A 19,881-nucleotide genomic window follows, 5' to 3' on the forward strand; every position below is an offset into this window, starting at 1 on the left:
TTCTATCCATTTGCATTCTGCCCTTAAACATGCTAGAAATTTTGGCTAAGAATCAGCTCCCTACTACAACCCCCTCCCTCTTTGCATATCATAGCCAATTCATATTCAAATCTGGTGAAGCTGAGCATGTAAGCCAATCGGCTTCTAACTTTAGCTTGTTTATTTAGGCTTTTACAAAATGAAATCTGGAAGCTGATTTCTGTGCACAGCTGCTCCAGATCTTTCACTCTCCAGTTTTAGTAAATAAACCCTATAGTGTCTAATTCCTGTCTGAGCTGGCCTAGCTCTACTGTCCCTCCCTTTTACCTCTTTACATAACCTTTTATGTAGCTACTGGGGAAGCGCAAGGAAGAATTCTATAGTGTATCTTGAGTGACAAATGTGTGGCTGCTGACTTATACAAGATGGTGGCACCCAGCATCTGTTTCTAAAGCCTTTTGGATGTCTACACTGTAGGTAGATATTATGCATAAAATACACTAAATGCACATATAATCTTTATAGGAATATTTTTGTTGAAGGAATGATCTGGCAACAGGGTCTCTTGAAGTACCATGCATTATAATGCATAGCACTAAGAGGAAGCAGCAGCATTTGTTATGGTAATACTTATAGGAAGGTGCAATAAACACATCAGTAAAGTGAGGGAGACATTCACTACTGCAATGCTAAATAAATAATTCTCTCAGATCACGCAAAACCATGTTGTACTAACTATTTTCTCCCCTTTTTAATTTGTGCACAGATTAAAGCTAAAAATTATGACAAGGTTGAAAAGGTGAGTTTGATCCACAGTTCCTCATCACAATCTGTTGCAGACAATGTTAAATAGACACACACATTTAATTATGAAGCATTTTATTTATATATATATATATATTATAATATAATATATATATATATATATATACACACACACACACCGTATCGCACAAAAGCAAGTACACCGCTCACATTTTTGTAAATATTTTATTATATCTTTTCATGTGACAACACTGAGGAAATTACACTTTGCTACAATGAAAAGTAGTGAGTGTACAGCTTGTATAACAGTGTATATTTGCTGTCCCCTCAAAATAACTCAACACACAGCCATATATGTATAAACCGCTGGCAACAAAAGTGAGTACACTCCTAAGTGAAAATGTTCAAATTGGGTCCAAAGTGTCAAAATTTTGTGTGGCCACCATTATTTTCCAGCACTGCCTTAACCCTCCTGGCCATGGAGTTCTCTAGAGCTTCACAGGTTGCCACTGGAGTCCTCTTCCATTCCTCTGACAACATCACGGACCTGTTTGATTAATAATTTTTTATTGAAGAAAATTTTTTAGGAAATTTAACAAAACTGAAACACAATAAACTGTCAGGAATAAAAAAACAATTAAGAGGCAATAAACTGGACAGGTAAAACCAATATAGACGGGCCATGAAATACCAGTGTGCACAGACGGACAACCACACATAGCCCATGGCGTACAAGTAAATCGTACAGTATCTTGAATCTATGCAAAAATGTAAGCCCGATACCATTTCTCAGAGGGGTCACCTGTCAGGCAACACGGCTGACAAATAGTATTGGAGAACCAAGGGCAAAGGGCCCACAGACACAGAGAGGACAGACAGCAGACGACAAGAGAAGGAAAGAGAGATAGGAGGAAAGAAAAAGAGTAGATGGAGAGAAACGGGAGGGAGGGGGGGGAGAAGGGAATAATCCCTTGGTGCAACAAAGAGCTGCAAAATCACAAATCAGCACAGTTTAGGATTGCACATTCAAAAGCTCAGCATATTTCTCGGAGTAGGTAAAGGCAAGCCAACAGGCCCAAATCTTATTTGCCTGGGAGACACTACCCCTGAAATCGTAGGTCATGTCCTCCAGGTGGTACGTATGATCAACAGAACATAGCCAGAGAGCGATGGGTGGGGCAACTTGCTGCTTCCAATATAGGGGAATGAGGGCCTTGGCCGCATTGAGGAGGTGGGGTGTATCACGGACCTGGTTGATGCCCCACAGATGCTCAATAGGGTTTAGGTTTAGATACATGGTTGGCCAGTCAATCACCTTTACCCTCAGCTTCTTTAGCAAGGTAGTGGTCATCTTAGAGGTGTGTTTGGGGTCGTTATCATGTTGGAATACTGCCCTGCGGCCCAGTCTCTGAAAGGAGGGTATCATGCTCTGCTTAAGTATGTCACAGTACATGTTGGCATTCATGGTTCCCTCAATGAACTGTAGCTCCCCAGTGTCAGCAGCACTAATGCAGCCCCAGACCATGACACTCCTACCACCATGCTTGACTGTAGGCAAGACACACTTGTTTTTGTGCTCTTCACCTGGTTGCCACCACACACGTTTGACACCATATGATCCAAATAAGTTTATCTTGGTCTCATCAGACCTCAGGACATGGTTCCAGTAATCCATGTCCTTAGTCTGCTTGATTTCAGAAAAATGTTTGCGGCTTTCTTGTGCATCATCTTTAGAAGAGGCTTCCTTCTGGGGTGACAGCCATGCATACCAATTTTATGCAGTGTGCAGTGTATGGTCTGAGCACTGACAGGCTGACCCCTTCAACCTTTGCAGCAATGCTGGCAGCACTCATACGTCTATTTCCCACAGACAACCTCTGAATATGACGCTAAGCATATGCACTCAACTTCTTTGGTCCACCATGGCGAGGCCTGTTCTGAGTGGAACCTGTCCTGTTAAACCGCTGTATGGTCTTGGCCACCGTGCTGTAGCTCAGTTTCAGGGTCTTGGCATACTTCTTATAGCTTAGGCCATCTTAATGTAGAGCAGCAGTTCTGTTTTTCAGATCCTCAGAGAGTTCTTTGCCAAAAGGTGCCATGTTGAACTTCCAGTGACCAGAATGAGAGCGTGAAAGCGATACCACCAAATTTAACACACCTGCTCCCCATTCACACCTGAGACCTTGTAACACTAATGAGCCACATGACATCGGGGAGTGAAAATGGCTAACTGGGCCCATTATGGACATTTTAACTTAGGGGTGTACTCACTTTTGTTGCCAGCGGTTTGGACATTAATGGCTGTGTGTTGAGTTATTTTGAGGGGACAGCAAATTTACACTGTTATACAAGCTGTACACTCGCTACTTTACATTGTAGCAAAGTGTAATTTCTTCAGTGTTGTCACATGAAAAGATAATTGCAAAGATGTTAGGGGTGTACTCACTTTTGTGAGATACTGTGTGTGTATGTATGTGTATATGTATGTATGTATGTATATACATATAAAAATACAGATCCGTAAATATAATATAAATATGTTTCTTTATTGGGTTGTAAAAGTGGAAGTCCAAGCAAAACTTTTTTTTTTTTTTAATGTGTGCATGGAAGAGCTTGTGTTCTCCGTCACATTGGGGTAAGGTAAAGTAGCACATCATGCATGGGTTCATTGCTGTGCCGTTTTCTTTGAATGGCATTCCAACACATGTCCAGCACACAGAACTGTTATGCTGCAACGAACCACAATTCAAAATGAGTGCTATGGGTGAGCTGCATAAAAAATGCCCCAGGACCTATTTTCTTGTGCTGTGAAGTGTTGCAACCTGTTTACTGTGTTCTGATGTGAATTGGTCCTAAAAGAACCTCTGTCAGGTTTTTATTGCTTGGTGTGTGGAAAGAAAAATGCCAGAAATAGAACGTGCAAAGTTCACATTTGATTTCATTTAGGAGCTTGTATTTCAAAAAGCCAAATACATTTAAAAAAATCTTTTTAAGCAAGGTAGCACTAAAAACACCAATAATAAGAGTGACAAAGTAATAAATTGCCATCAGTATTCAAATATTAACTGGCTGACATAGGTAACATTTGAATACTGATTTAAAGTATGTGTATTTATTGAAGCCCAGGAGAAAGGAAGTCCTTTGAAACCCCAAAATGTATTGGCTTTTTATGGTACAAGATTTTAAATATCATCAAATCTTGCCTTTTTATGTTCTTCTTTTGGACCTTTCTATTCCCACACACACCACAGTTTTTCTGAGCTGATAGCCAACTTTAAGTTATCACTCATAGAGAGGGCTTCCTGAGGGGAATGGCTTCCTCCTAAATTGGTTTGATTCTTGACTTAAAACACCCACACCACAATACAAGATCCAGCACCTCACACCTGCCTCCCAGGAAAGAAAGAGAAAGTCTGACTAATGGGGACACAGCAACAAAACCTCCATTGAAGACCAGAAAAAGTTTTGGCTGGAGTTCCACTTTAAAATCTACTGTATGTAGCCTCTCTTCTAATGGTTGATTTCATTTATATTTTTTGTGGAACTGTGTTCAGTAAAATGCATATCTTTGCTATCAGGCTATTCACATACATAGGGCTAGTTATTGTTTTTTTTTAGAACTACAAATAATTTTCTCTACTGAGAAAATTATGCGTTTACAAAATTCTTGTGCCGATGTTCCAGATAATAATCGAAAGATACCTCCAGGGATAGAAAGTGTACTTTACGTAATGTGTAATTAATACAAGACCATTTGTGTGTATATGTATGTGCCTATTTATATATGGATATAAATGTATTCTACACACACGTATTGTTCTTAGGTGAACGAATGACTCACTCCAAATACCGTTACTGAGGACCACCATCTTATCTCTGTCACTAGCTTTCCAACACAGAGTTCAACCAAATATTCGTGCTTCATTCTGTTCATATATGCTACCCAGTTTCTTAAATTGTATAACACAAATGGCCATCATGTTAGTATAGATTACCTTTTGTTGAATTCTACCTACAGTTATTTCAAAGATGCCTCATGAAGGTCTTACACATAGATCTATGGAAATGTTATGTATCCTATGTTCGGGAGACCAAAGGGAAGCTTCCAAGTTACAAGTAAGTCGACAAAGGGGGCCAGATCATGAAAACTGAAGCAAAGAAAAGTGGAGACATGACTAATAGCAACTGCACATTTACAGCAGAGCTGGTGTTAAAATTAACATTTTACATTAATTCATATTTACAGCAACAGATCTGCAATGGCAAATCAAGGTATTATTAGTAAAAAAAAAATAATAAAGTACCTCTTACCGACTGTTATTTAAATAAGGTTGCTCCCTAGTTATGTTGAGTCACTTAAAGCCTTAAGGCCCATACACACGATCAGAAAAATGAACAAAAAATACTGCTTTTTAAGCAATCGTGCGACAATCTGATTGTTAGTACACAGCTTTCACCCGAAATTATCCGAAGGGACAAATATGACCATTTTTATTGTATGATACCAGATCATGCTATTTTCATTTAGTTTGTAGTTTTCATCTGAAAATACAATGCATTAAATCGCTTCCAAATTTTTTTTTCTGTCATACGAGAATTTTCGAAATCTCCTAATTTTCGATCTGGAGACTAGCATGCAAATTTAAAAAAAAAAAAAAAAAGAGGACGATCATTCGTCTGATAATCTCATTGTGTGTACCAGGCTTAAAGATGCCCATAGATCGATTGAAGTTCCGCAGGGACCAGACAAGTTGTGGTCCATCTATGGCCATTTCTGTTTCTAATGACAGACTGCTGTTAAGCGGCTTGTTGAAAAGTTTTTTTGCTTTGATCAGCATTGCTGTAACTCTGATCAGTGTAGTCAGCTGGCAGAAGAGACCCCACGGTCAGAATACAATAACAGAGCAGGGAGGATTCCCCCATCCATCTCACTTGTGTGAATAGGGAGGAATCTATTCAGTTTTTTGATCAGCCCACTGTCTGATAAAAATAAAACGGACCCATCTATGGCCAACTTATGCAAAGATTAAATTTCGTCTACCAGTAGCCTTATCAGTGTTTCATGTGATTGGATATTGAAAATAGGTTATTGTTTTCATGCATAGTGACCTTGTTTTTCAATACTAAGCAAGAAGCAGAGCTTGCATATGTAATAAAAATACATCTCCCAAAGTACATATACAATTAAAACTTAACAAGGTGTTTTAAACATAACGCATGCCTATAGGATTAGGATTGTGGGACTTTAACGGTACTCATACTATAATAAAGATCAAGAGATAGTCATCAAGTATTCATAAAAAAATGGTGTCTTTATTTCTAATACAATCACAATAAAACATTGCTTTTCACATTTAATTCAATAAATTCATATAACCTAACCAAGTAACTGTTTATTATATTTATGCATCAATTTCCGACCGGTTTTGCAAAACAGCTTCCTCAAGGAAATGAAGACATCTGTTACATGGTTTACTATAAAGACAAAAATATACAAATAAATTTCATATACAAAACATAATTAAGTGTAATTTAACAATAATCCATGATGAATCAATGCAAGGAAATGAGAAGAGTAGGAGGCCCATACCTGAAGCATGGAGTCTCCAGTGAACTGTGGAGCAAGCAATAATACCAATTCCCCTTTTTTACATATTTATAGGGATGTTGGTACTCTGATTTATATGGTTTTTCTTTTTGGCTCCACCCACTATTTTCTCCATTCCTATAGGCATGAGCATGGTCTACTTCAGGTAAATAAAATAAAAGCTGAAGTTTCGCTTCCATTTTCTGAGTATGAATGAGGAAATAAGAAGAAAAGATTACTAGTAGCTTTAGCCTTATTCTTCTTTTGCCTCAATCTCCCTAAATAACCACTAAGGATTGTATATACACTTCTTTTATAGGTGCCATATATCCAACATTTTTCTTGCACAGCTATTGTGCAAACTAGGAGTACAGAATATCTGCTTTTAGGCTGTCTATTCACAGGCAAATGTCAGAGACATGTTCTTAAGACATGTCATCTGCATGTCCTTGGACTCTTCACTGGAAGGCTGGAACTCGTCACAATGTTAGTAGACCATACATGGTGTAAATATTGATTACTTTTCTTCATTAAAGATGGAGCAACCTTGTCTACTTGCACAGAGATTTTCTAGCAGGTTGTAATATCTCTCTAGAACAGTGGTCTCCAAACTGTGGCCGCATGCAGCCCTTTGTTTGCATTTATCCAGTTCTTGATGCATAATTCCTGCGACTGACACCAGCAATGAGGCACTATTCCTCCCACTGACACCAGCGATGGGGCATAAGTCCTTCCACTAACAACAAAAATGGGGCTCTATTCCTCCCACTGACACTGGGCACAGTCTGGCCCCTCTAAAATCTGAAGGAAAGTAAACTGGCCCTTTTCTTTAGAAAGCTGGACCCCTGCTCTATAATAACAAATACTTCTAATGGTTGGAAAGTCAAGGCGTTTGTACCTTAGAAAGGTGTGAAGTGAATAAGAGACACATTATCTGTTAATTATAATTGGGTCAAGCCAACTAGTAGTAAAAACATGGCCATGTGAAAATTTCTAACTATTAAGCTGGCCATAGATGATTTGAATCTCGGCCAGTTCAGCAGGGACTGTCTGAGATCGAAACGATCTATGGGCAGGCTGATTGTAACCAGGTCGATCTATCGATCGACTTGGATACAACCAACATATCAGATTTTTACATTCAATTATTGCTGGCGTTTTTTTTTTTTTTCTTATTACATTTAGAGAAAGCTTCTATACCAACTTGCTTTGTTGCTGTGTATTTCTCACATTGGGGACATCTTTTAAATCTGTACACACTGTTTTTATTAGAGTTTTCATGCTTAAACCCATCAGGGGATGTTGGCCCCATGCTATTGGTTGCAACCCTAGCATTAATTGGTGTGCATTTAAGGGTTAGTTTAACTTTACCAAAAGACTGGCTATGCAGTTGCCTCTCTATATAAAAACAAACTGTGCAGCTCTGACTAATATTGAAAAATACCCTTGCTATAGGTGTAGGGCATTTATATAGCTTTAGGAAGCCTGACTGGAATACACCTAGGATGGCCCTAAGCAAGGCCTAGTCTTTATTGCACACCATCACAGATGTGAGCTCCCAAATGCTGAGCTCAGAGCTACTCCCTCAGGGGGGAGAGAGAGCATGTGAGAGGGTTTGAATCACAGAAAAAGCTCACTCCTGTGATGGTAGAAGTGAGCAGTAGTGAGTAGACCTCACTTAGCAGCATCTTGGGAGTATTACAGTCTGGCTTTATAAGATATATAAATGGTCGACATCTATAGCAAGGCATTTTTCATCTTTAGTCAAAGCTGCACAGATACACACAGTAAAGTAGGTACACAAGAAGATTATAGTAACAGGGTTGGACCATCCAGTGGGACCAGTCTGGGTGCATAAACAAAACATGTAGGAATTGAAAAAATCTATGCATCAATCTATATCAGCACAGTAATGAATAGTCAAATCTCTATAGAAAACAGCAGCTTTTTAGTGACCATAACGATATTTCAGTTCGGAGATCAGATGATAGATTCAGACCGGCTCACATCAGCTCAGTGATGTAAGAGGCCACCTAGGAGAATTACATAACAGATCTAACTATAAATTATGTAAGGCCCATGAGTTCAAAGGCACCATTTGCACAGTTTTAATCTACAAACACCCCTAACCTACATAGGCAGTTTTTTTTTTTTATAAAGGTTAACTAACTAACTTTAAAGTGAATCTGCAGCTGGCCTATGAATAATGAAATATTTACTTATCTTTAACAAGCAGCAAATATGTTTTAAAACATAACCTCACTTACCTCTGTATCAGCAGGAACTGTAGAACAAGTAATTCTCAAAGTTTACAACACAAGCACTAAAAATGGCAGCTTATCTGCCTTTCCATCAGCTGGCGGCGATGACTTTACAGCCTGCCCAGCGTTCTTATGTAAGCAAAAGCAGGTTCTTTAAGCTGTTTCTATACTGACGGCAGCCAACTTCAGTCTCTCTCATTTTTGAAGACCCATTACTCCACAGTGACTGAAGCATTTAAATACTCATAACCTGATCCCGGGTTCACTTTAAAAAAAAAAAAACTTGACTGAACATTTTATAGTAGCTGTTCACTACTCCTGAACAATATTATGTTATGCACATTTGTTTTCATAGCACTGGCTTCAGACCAAAGGGTGATGAAAATAGGAAATGCTTTATGTAAGAAATGTAAAAAGGACATTCTGGGGTAGCTTTGCCCCCCCCCCCCCCCCTGCCATCAGCTTTGTTTGTTTTTTTCCTTTTTTTTTTGTTTTTTATATAAATGACTAAGTAAAATGTCATTTATATTTTTGTAGAAGAAGCTAGTTAAAATTGCATGGCCTTCAAGTATCCCATAGTTTTACATGCTGGCGTCCTAAGACATTATGCTCACCAGCTGAAGAAAGGCTGCCGCTTGGTAATGTCCAGCTCTCTGGATTTCATCAGTTAGAGCAGGCACATTAATAGCATGTAAACAAACAGGATGCATGGAGGCAGAGCAGTTCCAAACTGTCCTCTTCTACAAAATAGACATGCCATGTTTAGTATTTTGTTGAAAATATTTTTAATTTGCAAATCTACACATATCCTTTAAAGCAGCAGTCCATGTTTTGTTCGCCCTGGAACATTCAGTACTTGGAGTCATCTAGTGACATTTAATAAACTGTAGACAGAAGCAGGTTTGTTTGATGGTGGGAAACGTCATGATGACATGCACAGATCAGTAACCTTTTAACAGGCACATGTAAAAAAAAATAAAAAATAAACAGTTTTTGTTGTGTTCTTAGTTTCTGTCTTTCAAGATTTCCATAAATCTTTTACCCCACAGGGAGAAAATGGCACAAGCATATGACTTTGCGCTAGATAAAATTGGCATGGAAATAATGTCATATCAGGTATAATTACTTTTCATATAATAACATTTCTGTCATGTACTATATTCACCTTAAGTATGGTCACATTAACAAATCCTTTTTCTTCATTTTCAGATCTGGGTTGATTACATCAATTTTTTAAAAGGAGTGTAAGTTTTTTTTATGCTAACAATCATTTTAAGGTTAATAGATCTTTGAACTAACATTCGAAAAATAGATTTCACACTTTGCTTTAGAAGTTTCTACACAGCACTAATTGCTAAAACTCATGCTGTAATTGTTGATGTTGGTAGCATTAATGGCTCTACCAATAAGATAAAAATGTTTAACCTAACAATGTCCATACTGGTTTAAAGAGAAACTGTAAGGTCTGGAGATCCAGATATGGGTGGAATTACCTTTTTAAAGGATAAGTTCACCGTTTGTAACATGTTACATGTTACACCCATATTTAGGGTGTAACATGTTACAAATTAACCAGCCTCCGCACCCCCCTGATCCCCTGTTTTGATAGTGAGCAGGGATCTCTCTCTCCCCCCCACTTGCTGTCACAATGACAGTGCACGGCCGCGTCATTCCTTCAGTGTTCTGTGAATGTAAAAACTACAGGTACCAACAGCCTTTGTGGCTGTCAGCTTGTAGTTATCAATGAACTACCAGGGCACTGTTAAGCGCCCTAAGTAGTTCATTGAGTCCTTCTGTCAGAGTGTATCTGCCTGCTGTACAAGGTATGAGCAGACAGCTTACACTAGAACAATGCATTGCACCCGCAGCAGATTGCGGGTTCAGTGCTTTGCAGGCTCCTAGTAAAAAAATAATAAATGCACATTTTTTTTTTTTTAACCTACAAATAAAATTTGCATTTATTTATTTTTACAGAGGTGAACTTTTAAACAGCAGCACATTTGCCAGCATTCTCTTAGCAGGAAAGAAAACACACTTTATGACCAAAGGTATGAGAACATCATCCACATGAATAAATGTGGGTGTTTCCAGTGAAGGGTACTGTTAATGCTACAGCATACAATATAATAAATCTTTCGTTCATTGACTGACACCGCTCGAGAATCCTCTTGACCTTTGGTTATGCTGCCCCCTGCAGGAGTAGAACACTAGGCAGGAAAAAGCTTTACCACACCTATGGGGCAGTCCCAGGGGGTATACTCCCACTTCCTGCTATAGTCATTCAGTTTTTTTCTGCCTAGTCAGGATTAAGGACCTAGTTCCTTGCTGGGATCTCAGGTCCTAGCATTTTTTCTTTTTTAAACTGATTTTTTTCTTTTATTTTCTGTTCCTGTGAGAAATACAATCTACTGCTGGACTGGATATTCTAGATCAGTGTTTCTCAACTCCGGTCCTCATTGCACACTACCAAGCCAGATTATAAGTATTACCTTGGGGAGATGCAGGCTAGAATACTGCAATCACTGAGCAGCAAATGATATCACCTGTGATGTATTTCAGTTTTCTTGCAAAGCTGAACTGTTAGTGTTCCCTGAGGACCCAGAGTTGAGAAACACTGTTCTAGATCCTTATGATCTCCCCAGTCCTGCCAGCAAACACCTGCAGATCTCAGCTCCGCACTAGGTCGGCCGCGACATAGCCCCACTGGACGGGGGCTGGCCTGCGAGTTAAACGTCTCACGAGGACACATACGACCTGGCCCTAGGCCTGAGTCGCAGCGTGCCTCCTGGCCCGCAGCACCCCCATTCCGATTGAGAGGTGGTCTGCCTGGAGTGGTGCCCACTTGGTTTCATGGTATGCTATGTAGTGTCCCACCATTCCCTGATGGCCTTTTGGGGTGGACATGGGCCCGTCCCTGGGACAGTCAGAGACCCCAGGGTCCCCTTCCTTCCTACACAGCATCCCCCCCACATGGCGGGGTTTCCTGTGGACAACCCCCATCTACCCACACCTAGCTCCCCCCCTCCTGTCCCCCCCAGAGGGTGGCCATACCTGTCCAGATCTATCTTGGGGGTGTCAAGCGGGCGATGTGGGGGGTGACGCTGGCAGGCAAACGCGCGGTCTGTTGGAGGGAGGGGTTTCGCTAGAAGGTACCCCTTTGAAGAGTCCCGGTTAAAAAAGTAGATGGTCCCACCTGTGGTGGATTCCCCGGTTTCCTGTCTTAATAAGTCAAACCTGGTTCCGGTGGAGGAGTTTCCGGCTTTTAGAGAGCCTTTTGATAGGAAGGCGGAGACCTTGTTTACTATGGCCAGTTCAGTCCTTAGACCAGTGTTCACCATTGCCTTGGTGTCCCAGACCTTGACAGAGTGGGCTAAGCTTTTGCGCCAGAATCTGGAGGGAGTACAACTTCCCCCTGCCCTTGCGGAGCTGGCCGACCAGTTGGTCCAGGGTTTACAGTTTATCTGTGATGCCTCCCTGGATGCGGCTCCCTTCGTTTCTAGGCTGTCTGTGACAGCAGTGGTCCTTCAGCGCTTGATATGGCTGAAATGCTGGTCTGCGGACCAAACTTCCAAGAAGGACTTAGCGGAACTCCCTTTTTGTGGGGGATCGCCTGTTTGGGTCTTCCCTGGATGAAATCATTAAGAAAGTCACAGGAGGGAAGATTACTCCCCTCCCCCAGGCTTCCAGGGGCAATGATTCTCGTTGCAGACGTGGTCCTTCTTTCTCGGCTCATAAGCGTTTTTTTTTTCGTCCCATAGAGTCTCAAGAAAAGGATTCAAATCCGTTCGCAACGTCTCCGGAGGTTCCAAGAGGCCCTGGATTGGTAAGCCAAGAGCAGGTCCTTCCAGACCTGCAGACAAGCCCTCTCCTGCCAAAAGCTGCGCTCTCACCCGTATCTGGGGTGGGGAGACGTCTTCACTTTTTTCGGACCCGTGGACCTCTCTGATTCAAGACAGGTTGGTCCATGAGCTGATTCAGTCCGGCTACAAGATCGAATTTCGGTTTTATCCTCCACAGAGGTTTTTTCCTTCCAACCTGCATTTGTCCCCAGACTGCTTGCATGGTCTCTTTGGGGTGGTACAAGATTCGCTACTGCAAGGAGTGATTTTACCGGTTCCAAACTTGGAACATTTTTGAAGTTTTTATTCAAACCGGTTTACGGTTCCCAGGAAGGAAGGCAAAGTTTGTCTAATCCTGGATCTCAAATCCCTGAACCGCTTTGTGCGGGTACAGACGTTCCGGATGGAGTCTATCCATTCGGTAGTGGCATCTCTTCATCAAGGGGATCTTCTAGCCTCTATCGATATCAAGGACGCTTACCTCCATATTCCGATATATGTTGGACATCATCACTTTCTCCGCTTTGCTGTGGGCAAGGAGCATTATCAATTTGTGGCGTTACCCTTTGGTCTCGCCTCAGCTCCTTGGGTGTTCACAAAAGTGTTGGCCCCGGTGCTAGCATTGTTGCGACAGTGGGAGATTGCGGTGCTGGGGTACCTGGACGATCTTCTAAGAGCAGAGTCTCGGACTGCTCTACAGGACAACCTGGACACCACTGTGCGGACTCTGCAGGAGTTCGGATGGACTTTGAATTTTCAGAAGTCTGCTCTGGTTCTGTCCACCAAGTGTCCTAGTGGCTCAGGAAGTAGCCGGCATTCTAAGGTGGGCGGAACATTTCACTCAAACTCTCTCTGCTGTGCATTTTCCAGGGGTGGAAAATTGGCAGGCGGAATACCTCAGTCGACTGGCCTTGGACCATGGAGAATGTTCACTTCATCCGGAGGGGTTTCATCAGCTGTGTCTCCGGTGGTCTCCAAGGTGGACCTGTTGGCCTCTCATCTCAACAGGAAGGTGCAGAGATTCGTGGCAAGGTGTCGGGATCCTCTAGCCGACGCCACGGACAAACTTGTGGCTCCTTGGGGGCAGTACCGTCTGATATATACACTTTTCCACCTCTCAAACTTCTGCTGAGACTTCTATGAAGGATCAAGGCAGAGCTTTAGTTGCTGGCTTTAACGGCTTGGCTGTTGAAAGCCAGGTGCTGAAGGATAGGGGGTTGTCTGCCTCGGTAATTCCCACGCTATTGAAAGATTTACCATTGCGTCTGGAAGTCGTATATTGGGTGGTGTTAGTCTCTAGGGGTTTCTCCCCGTTCCTTTTCGGTAGCTCGAATTTTGGCGTTCCAAAGAGGTGTGGAACAGCGCCAGGCCCTGGGTACCACCAAGGACCAGGTTTCAGCCTTGTCGATTTTTCTTTCAACGTCCTTTGGCTACGCATACCTTGGTTCACACCTTTATTCAGGGGGTTCGCCACTTGGCTCTGCCTGTGCGGTCTCCGCTGCCTCCGGGGCCTCAGTTTGGTTCTTTCGGTTCTTCAGAAGCCGCCTTTTGAAAATATTTGTGAGATTCTTCTGCTTACATTGTCCCAGAAGGTAGCCTTCTTGGTGGCGATTACTTCTGCATGCAGGGTGTCCGAGCTGGCAGCTTTTTCTTGTTGTTAAACTTTTTTGGTGGTTCACAGAGATAAAGTGATGCTTCGCCTTTGTCAGTCATTCCTTCCGGAGGTTGTCTCTGGTTTCCCTCTGAATGAAGACATTGTGTTGCCTGCCTTCCCTGTGTCCTAAGCCTAAGCATCCTAAGGAGATATCCTTGCATTTTCTGGATGTGGTTCGGGGAATCAGGGTGTATGTACCTGGCGGCAACCGAATGGTTTTGGAAATGAGACTCGCTTTTTGTCCTTGCGGATGGACCTCGCAAGGGGTTGGCCACGTCTGCCGTGACCATTTCCAGATGGATCAGAGAGACAGTAGTGCAGGTCTATTCAATCAAGGGTCCGGTTCCTCCTTTCCCTGTTAAGGCGCATTCTACGCGGGCGCATAGTGCCTCCTTGGCCTTCCGCCATCAGGCATCAGTGATGCAGGTTTGCAAGGCGGTCATTTGTGCACACTTTCACAAAATATTACAAAGTAGATGTGTTGGCATCAGTGTTAATTTCGTCGACTAAAACCGACTAAAACGTTTTCGTCGACTAACACAATTCAGATGACTAAAATACGACTAAAACTAAAATGGCATTTTAGTCAAAAGACTATAACTAAAACTAAATCGAAATTTGCTGCCAAAAATTAACACTGGTGCATGCTCAAAGCATAAATAATAACATATTAGATTTTTCACTCCAGGACCAGCAGTAGTATATAATGAGTTTGGAAATTGTAGAGAAATGCTTAAATAATGCATTACAAATTACAATTGAACTACACCCATTTGATTATAGATGACTAAAATGAGTTTTAGTCAACTAAAATGTAGGGCGTTTTAGTCGACTAAAATATACTGGAGTTTTAGTCGACTAAATACGACTAAAACTAAAACACTGGCAGAAGACTAAAATGGGACTAAAACTAAAATGCCATTTTAGTCCTAAGACTAAGACTAAAACTAAATTGAAATTTGCTGCCAAAATTAACACTGGTTGGCATCTGTTGATGCTGCTTTTGGCTGTGAAGTTTTGCAGGCCGCTGTTTGAGTGGACCTGGTCCTCTTTGAGGGTGTATTATTTTTAGGTGAGCTCCAGTTGTTCCTGGTTGAACTCCATGTTAACTGGTTGGCTAGGTTTAGCCTTTGGTAATTTTTTCGGCTCTTTTTTTTTCCAATCCCTTATGTTTGACGCTGCTTTGGGACGTCCCAATGGTCAAGATGATTCTGGAGCTGTGTCAGTCAATGAAAAAAAGAGAAAATTGGATTTTTGATTTACCATAAAATCCTTTTCTCTGATGTTCATTGACGGACACAGCACCCACCCCTCTATTGAGTTGGGTTATTTTTCTTCTGGCACTGCTTGCAACAAAACTGAATGCCCACAGCAGGAATCGGGAGTATACACCCTGGGACTGCCCCATAGGCGTGGTAAAGCTTTTTCCTGCCTAGTGTCCTACTCCTGTAGGGGGCAGCATAACCAATGGCTAAGAAAAGTCTGGAGCTGTGTCCGCCAATGAACATTAGAGAAAATATCTTTTTCACCATTGCAAAACCATGGTCATGTAATATGTCGTTTTCCACGCATCTTAGCCAAAACAGCATTTATTTTGCTGGGAAGGCTTTTCACAAAATGTTAGAATGTGCTTGTGGGAATTTGTGACCCCGACAAAAAACGCATTTGTAAGGTCAGGTTGTGAATTTATAAGGCATTAGATATACCATGGAACACAGTGAAGACAGTCGACATCAAGTGGAGAAAATATGGCACAACAGTGACATTACCAAGAACTGGACGTCCCTCCAAAATGTATGACAAGGCGAGAAGGAAACTGGTCAGGGAAGCTGCCAAGAGGCTTACAGCAACATTAAAGGGGCTGCAAGCTGGCAAGTACTGGCTGTGTAGTACACAGGACAACAATCTCCTGTATTCTTCATATGTCTGGGCTATGGGGTAGAGTGGCAAAATGGAAGCCTTTTCTTACAAAGAAAAACATCCAAGCCTGGCTAAAATGAGCAAAAACACATCTGAAGTCTCCCAAAAGCAAGTGGGAAAATGTGTTCTAGTCGGATGAAACCAAGATTGAACGTTTTGGCCATAATTCCAAAAGGTATGTTTGGCACAAAAACAACACTGCACATCACCAAAAGAACACCATACCCACAGTGAAGCATGGTGGTGGCAGCATCATGCTTTGGGGCTGTTTTTCTTCAGTTGGAACAGGGGCCTTAGTCAAGGTAGTGGGAATTATGAACCATTTTATATACCAGTCAGTTTTGGCAAAAAACCTTCAGGCTTCTGCTAGAAAGCTGTTCATGAAGAAAAAATTAATCTTGCAGCATGACAACTACCCAAAGCATATATCCAGATCACCAAAGTAATGGCTTCTCCAGAAGATTAAAGATTTGGAATGGCTAAGCCATTAAGTTGTACAGTTTATAGGTCACATTAAAGGTGGAAAAAGTTCTGAAAATATTTATCCTTGTCTCCTTTTTTTTTTTTTTTTTTTTTACATCACAGAAACCTGACATTTTAACCGGGGTGTGTCGACTTTTTATATCCACTGTAGGAGTGATGGGTGTCCACTAACTTTTGGCCATATAGGGTATCATATGATAATATATCGCGGTCAAAGTATAAATTTAATTATAAGGTTTAATGTGGATGTTGGAGGTTAGGTGCAGAAAATCTGTGTGCTGAAATTACTGCCACTACTTCCCTTGCAATAAAGAAACCTGCTAGCTCTCCATAGAAAAAAGTTTATGTACCATTGAATATGTGATTAGAGTTTTACTGATATTTGCTTGGCTTTCTAAAGCTTTGATGGAACCCTGCTTGTTCTTTGTCCGCCTCCCACTTGCACAGAGCCATTATGTGCTTTGTTGGATCAGTCTGAATATAAATTTTGAGTGATATTTTTTAATATATAGTGAGGTGTTTTGGTTTCTTGTCAACCAGGGAAGCTGTGGGATCTTATGCAGAAAACCAAAGAATCACAGCTGTTCGCAGGGTCTACCAGCGAGGTTGTGTCAATCCAATGATTAACATCGAACAACTCTGGAGAGATTATAACAAGTACGAAGAGGTAAGCTGTGCAGTCACATCTCAGGATAGTATTTGTCCGTTTTAAGATGTTGAGCACCTGATGTAACTCTAACATTCTGCATGCTGTCTTCAGGGTATTAACGTTCATCTTGCAAAGAAAATGATCGAAGATCGGAGTAGAGATTATATGAATGCCAGGAGAGTGGCTAAGGTGAGTCCAATCCTGTCAGTCATGGCTGACATATGTATTGCATCAAAACCGCTTCTTCAGTGTGACTAGCATAGTAACATTCCATAGGGAAAATAGGGCAGGGCTACAGAGGTTCCTTTGACAAAGGGGGGTTTACTCTGTCTCATCTTATGTCTGAGTTATACAACCTTATAGATGTGCAAATGAGTCTTGTAATGAGTTGGGTTTGTGTTTATAGTGATTCTGTCATTATTTTAAAAACCAAAATCCAAGGCTTGCCTGAAAAAAGGAGATTAACCTTCCCGCTGCCAATCTGTGTTGTCTGAACAATCTTTAGCATTTTACAGTTCCAAAAGTGTAGAATGCCTGATTCCCCAACTGCGCTGCAGTTGCTTCCTCAGGCCCTTATGTCATTAAGGCACACAGTGGTGATGTAGGGGCTGGAGAAAGGAACCACAGAGCACAGAGGGGGACCAGGCATCTTACACACCCAAAACTGTATCAAATCTTTCGGATATTTCAGCCAGTGTAGGTCATCAAGGCAGTATTAATAGAAGGTACAGGCAAGTGGGGATAATTGGCAAGTCTTTTCTTTACAGGCACCTTTTTGTTTTTTTATAGGTACAGAGTACCAGTCAGTTTTTATTTGCTTATGAAAGATCAGATGATTGCTATATGTAGTTCTGTGGATAGTGTTTAACATTTACTATCAAGAAAACTGATTTAGTATAGTTTTTATTTGTTTTCTTCTATAAAGGAATACGAGACAGTGATGAAAGGCTTGGATCGCAATGCTCCCTCCGTGCCCCCACAGAACACTCCTCAGGAAGCTCAACAGGTAGAGATGTGGAAAAAATATATACAGTGGGAAAAGAGTAACCCTCTCCGAACAGAAGACCAGACCCTCATAACAAAAAGAGGTACTATAAAAGAAATAGTATTTAAAAGTGGTTGTCTGCATTCATTCAGAAATGATCACAAACATCTTTTTATTATATAAACTTTTTATGGGCCCTCGATATGATTACAACACCTTTATATGGTTGTATCTATGTACATGAGAGAGGATTCTACATGCCAACCAATAAAACTGCAGGGGGGGGGGGGCATCTAGTGGAAAGGCCTTTTTGTCTGGTTGGGCACCAGTCAGCAAGGTTCTTGAAAGCCAGTATAGAGCCCCCTGAACCAAGGTAACAGTCAGTCTCTTGCATGGCACCGAGATTCTCATTGCAATACTTAAGATGTGGGATAATAAACTCGTAAATTTCCACCCAGTTATTGGAAATAAAGGTAGCCTTTTTCTGTTATGGCAGCAGAACAAGATCAGTCTAACTAAAAACTTTTGTTTTAATTGCACAGTACAGGACACCATAGACCAGGGGTGGCGAAACTCGGCACCCCAGATGTTTTGGAACTACATTTTCCATGATGCTCGTGTAGATGAGCATCATGGGAAATGTAGTTCCATAACATCTGGAGTGCCAAGGTTAGCCATCGCTGCCATAGACCATGGGTTATATGCAGGCTACCTTCAGGTGATTGGACAAATAAGTTTGTCAGGGATACCCCTAGTGCATGCTCAAACAACCCCACACATTTAATCATACTCCATTTATTTATTTATTTTTGCTCATGTCCTTGGACCTCTTTTTCTTTGAAGATGTTTTTTTTTTTTTTTTTTTAAACCATTCCTTTTTTCTTCTGATGTTCCTATCAAAATTTCACTACTTATTGCCCTGGCAGTTTCCCAATTGGTTACCCTTGGTGTTTACCTTGAGGTCCATACTCGGACTTCACTGGAAAGTGAAAAAGAAGAATAGTGCAGACAGGCAGTCAGGTGTAGAATTTATAACGATATATCCTCGCGCTTATGTACGTTTTGTGCGTGTGTTAATTAAATTTAAATAATCAGTGGCTGCTTTCTGCAAGTTAAAGTGCTAGTGCCTTTAAAGTGATAGAAACCAAATGTTGCAGCGCTGCTCTAAATAATAAAATAGTGTCTCTGTGCAACTTAATACATATACTGTGCAAAATACGCCAAAATTTGTGCAAGTAAATAGCAATGTGCAAATATTGCAATATAAACTAATATTTCTGTATATCCTCGTGCATGAATTGTGCAAAATAAGCCAAAGTTTGTGCAAATAATGTGCAAATACAAAACAATATATTCAGTCCTTTCATAAATATCAAAGAGTCCATAAAGTGGTGTCCGTCAGGTGCAGAAAAAGTGCTTCTGTGCTTCTCTAATACACACGGATTGGGGTGCTCCCCCTGTGGTTAACTACTTACCACAACTCGTTGGTATATGAGCATATACTGGAAACGGAAAGAGGCGGTGACTACAGTATAGGATTTCCAGTATATGCTCATATACCAACGAGTTGTGGTAAGTAGTTAACCACAGGGGGAGCACCCCAATCCGTGTGTATTAGAGAAGCACAGAAGCACTTTTTTGCACCTGATGGACACCACTTTATGGACTCTTTGATATTTATGAAAGGACTGAATATATTGTTTTGTATTTGCACATTATTTGCACAAACTTTGGCTTATTTTGCACAATTCATGCACGA

The 19,881-nt window shown here is 41.2% G+C and overlaps 1 protein-coding gene across 1 annotated transcript in view; it reads left to right on the plus strand.

Annotated features, from left to right (window-relative positions):
* The window catches only part of CSTF3 (cleavage stimulation factor subunit 3), a 125,730-nt gene that overhangs the window by 72,589 nt on the left and 33,260 nt on the right, over positions 1–19,881 (plus strand). Inside the window, exons 4-10 of the mRNA XM_082270832.1 lie at positions 746–778; positions 4,763–4,860; positions 9,642–9,708; positions 9,802–9,836; positions 17,029–17,155; positions 17,249–17,326; positions 18,063–18,225. Of these exons, the coding sequence (XP_082126958.1) occupies positions 746–778; positions 4,763–4,860; positions 9,642–9,708; positions 9,802–9,836; positions 17,029–17,155; positions 17,249–17,326; positions 18,063–18,225 (601 nt within the window). The remainder of the gene's footprint in view (positions 1–745; positions 779–4,762; positions 4,861–9,641; positions 9,709–9,801; positions 9,837–17,028; positions 17,156–17,248; positions 17,327–18,062; positions 18,226–19,881) is intronic.

The sequence above is a fragment of the Pelophylax lessonae genome (assembly GCF_965119305.1).
Source record: "Pelophylax lessonae genome assembly, chromosome: 10".
In the NCBI taxonomy this organism is placed as follows: Eukaryota; Metazoa; Chordata; class Amphibia; order Anura; family Ranidae; genus Pelophylax; species Pelophylax lessonae.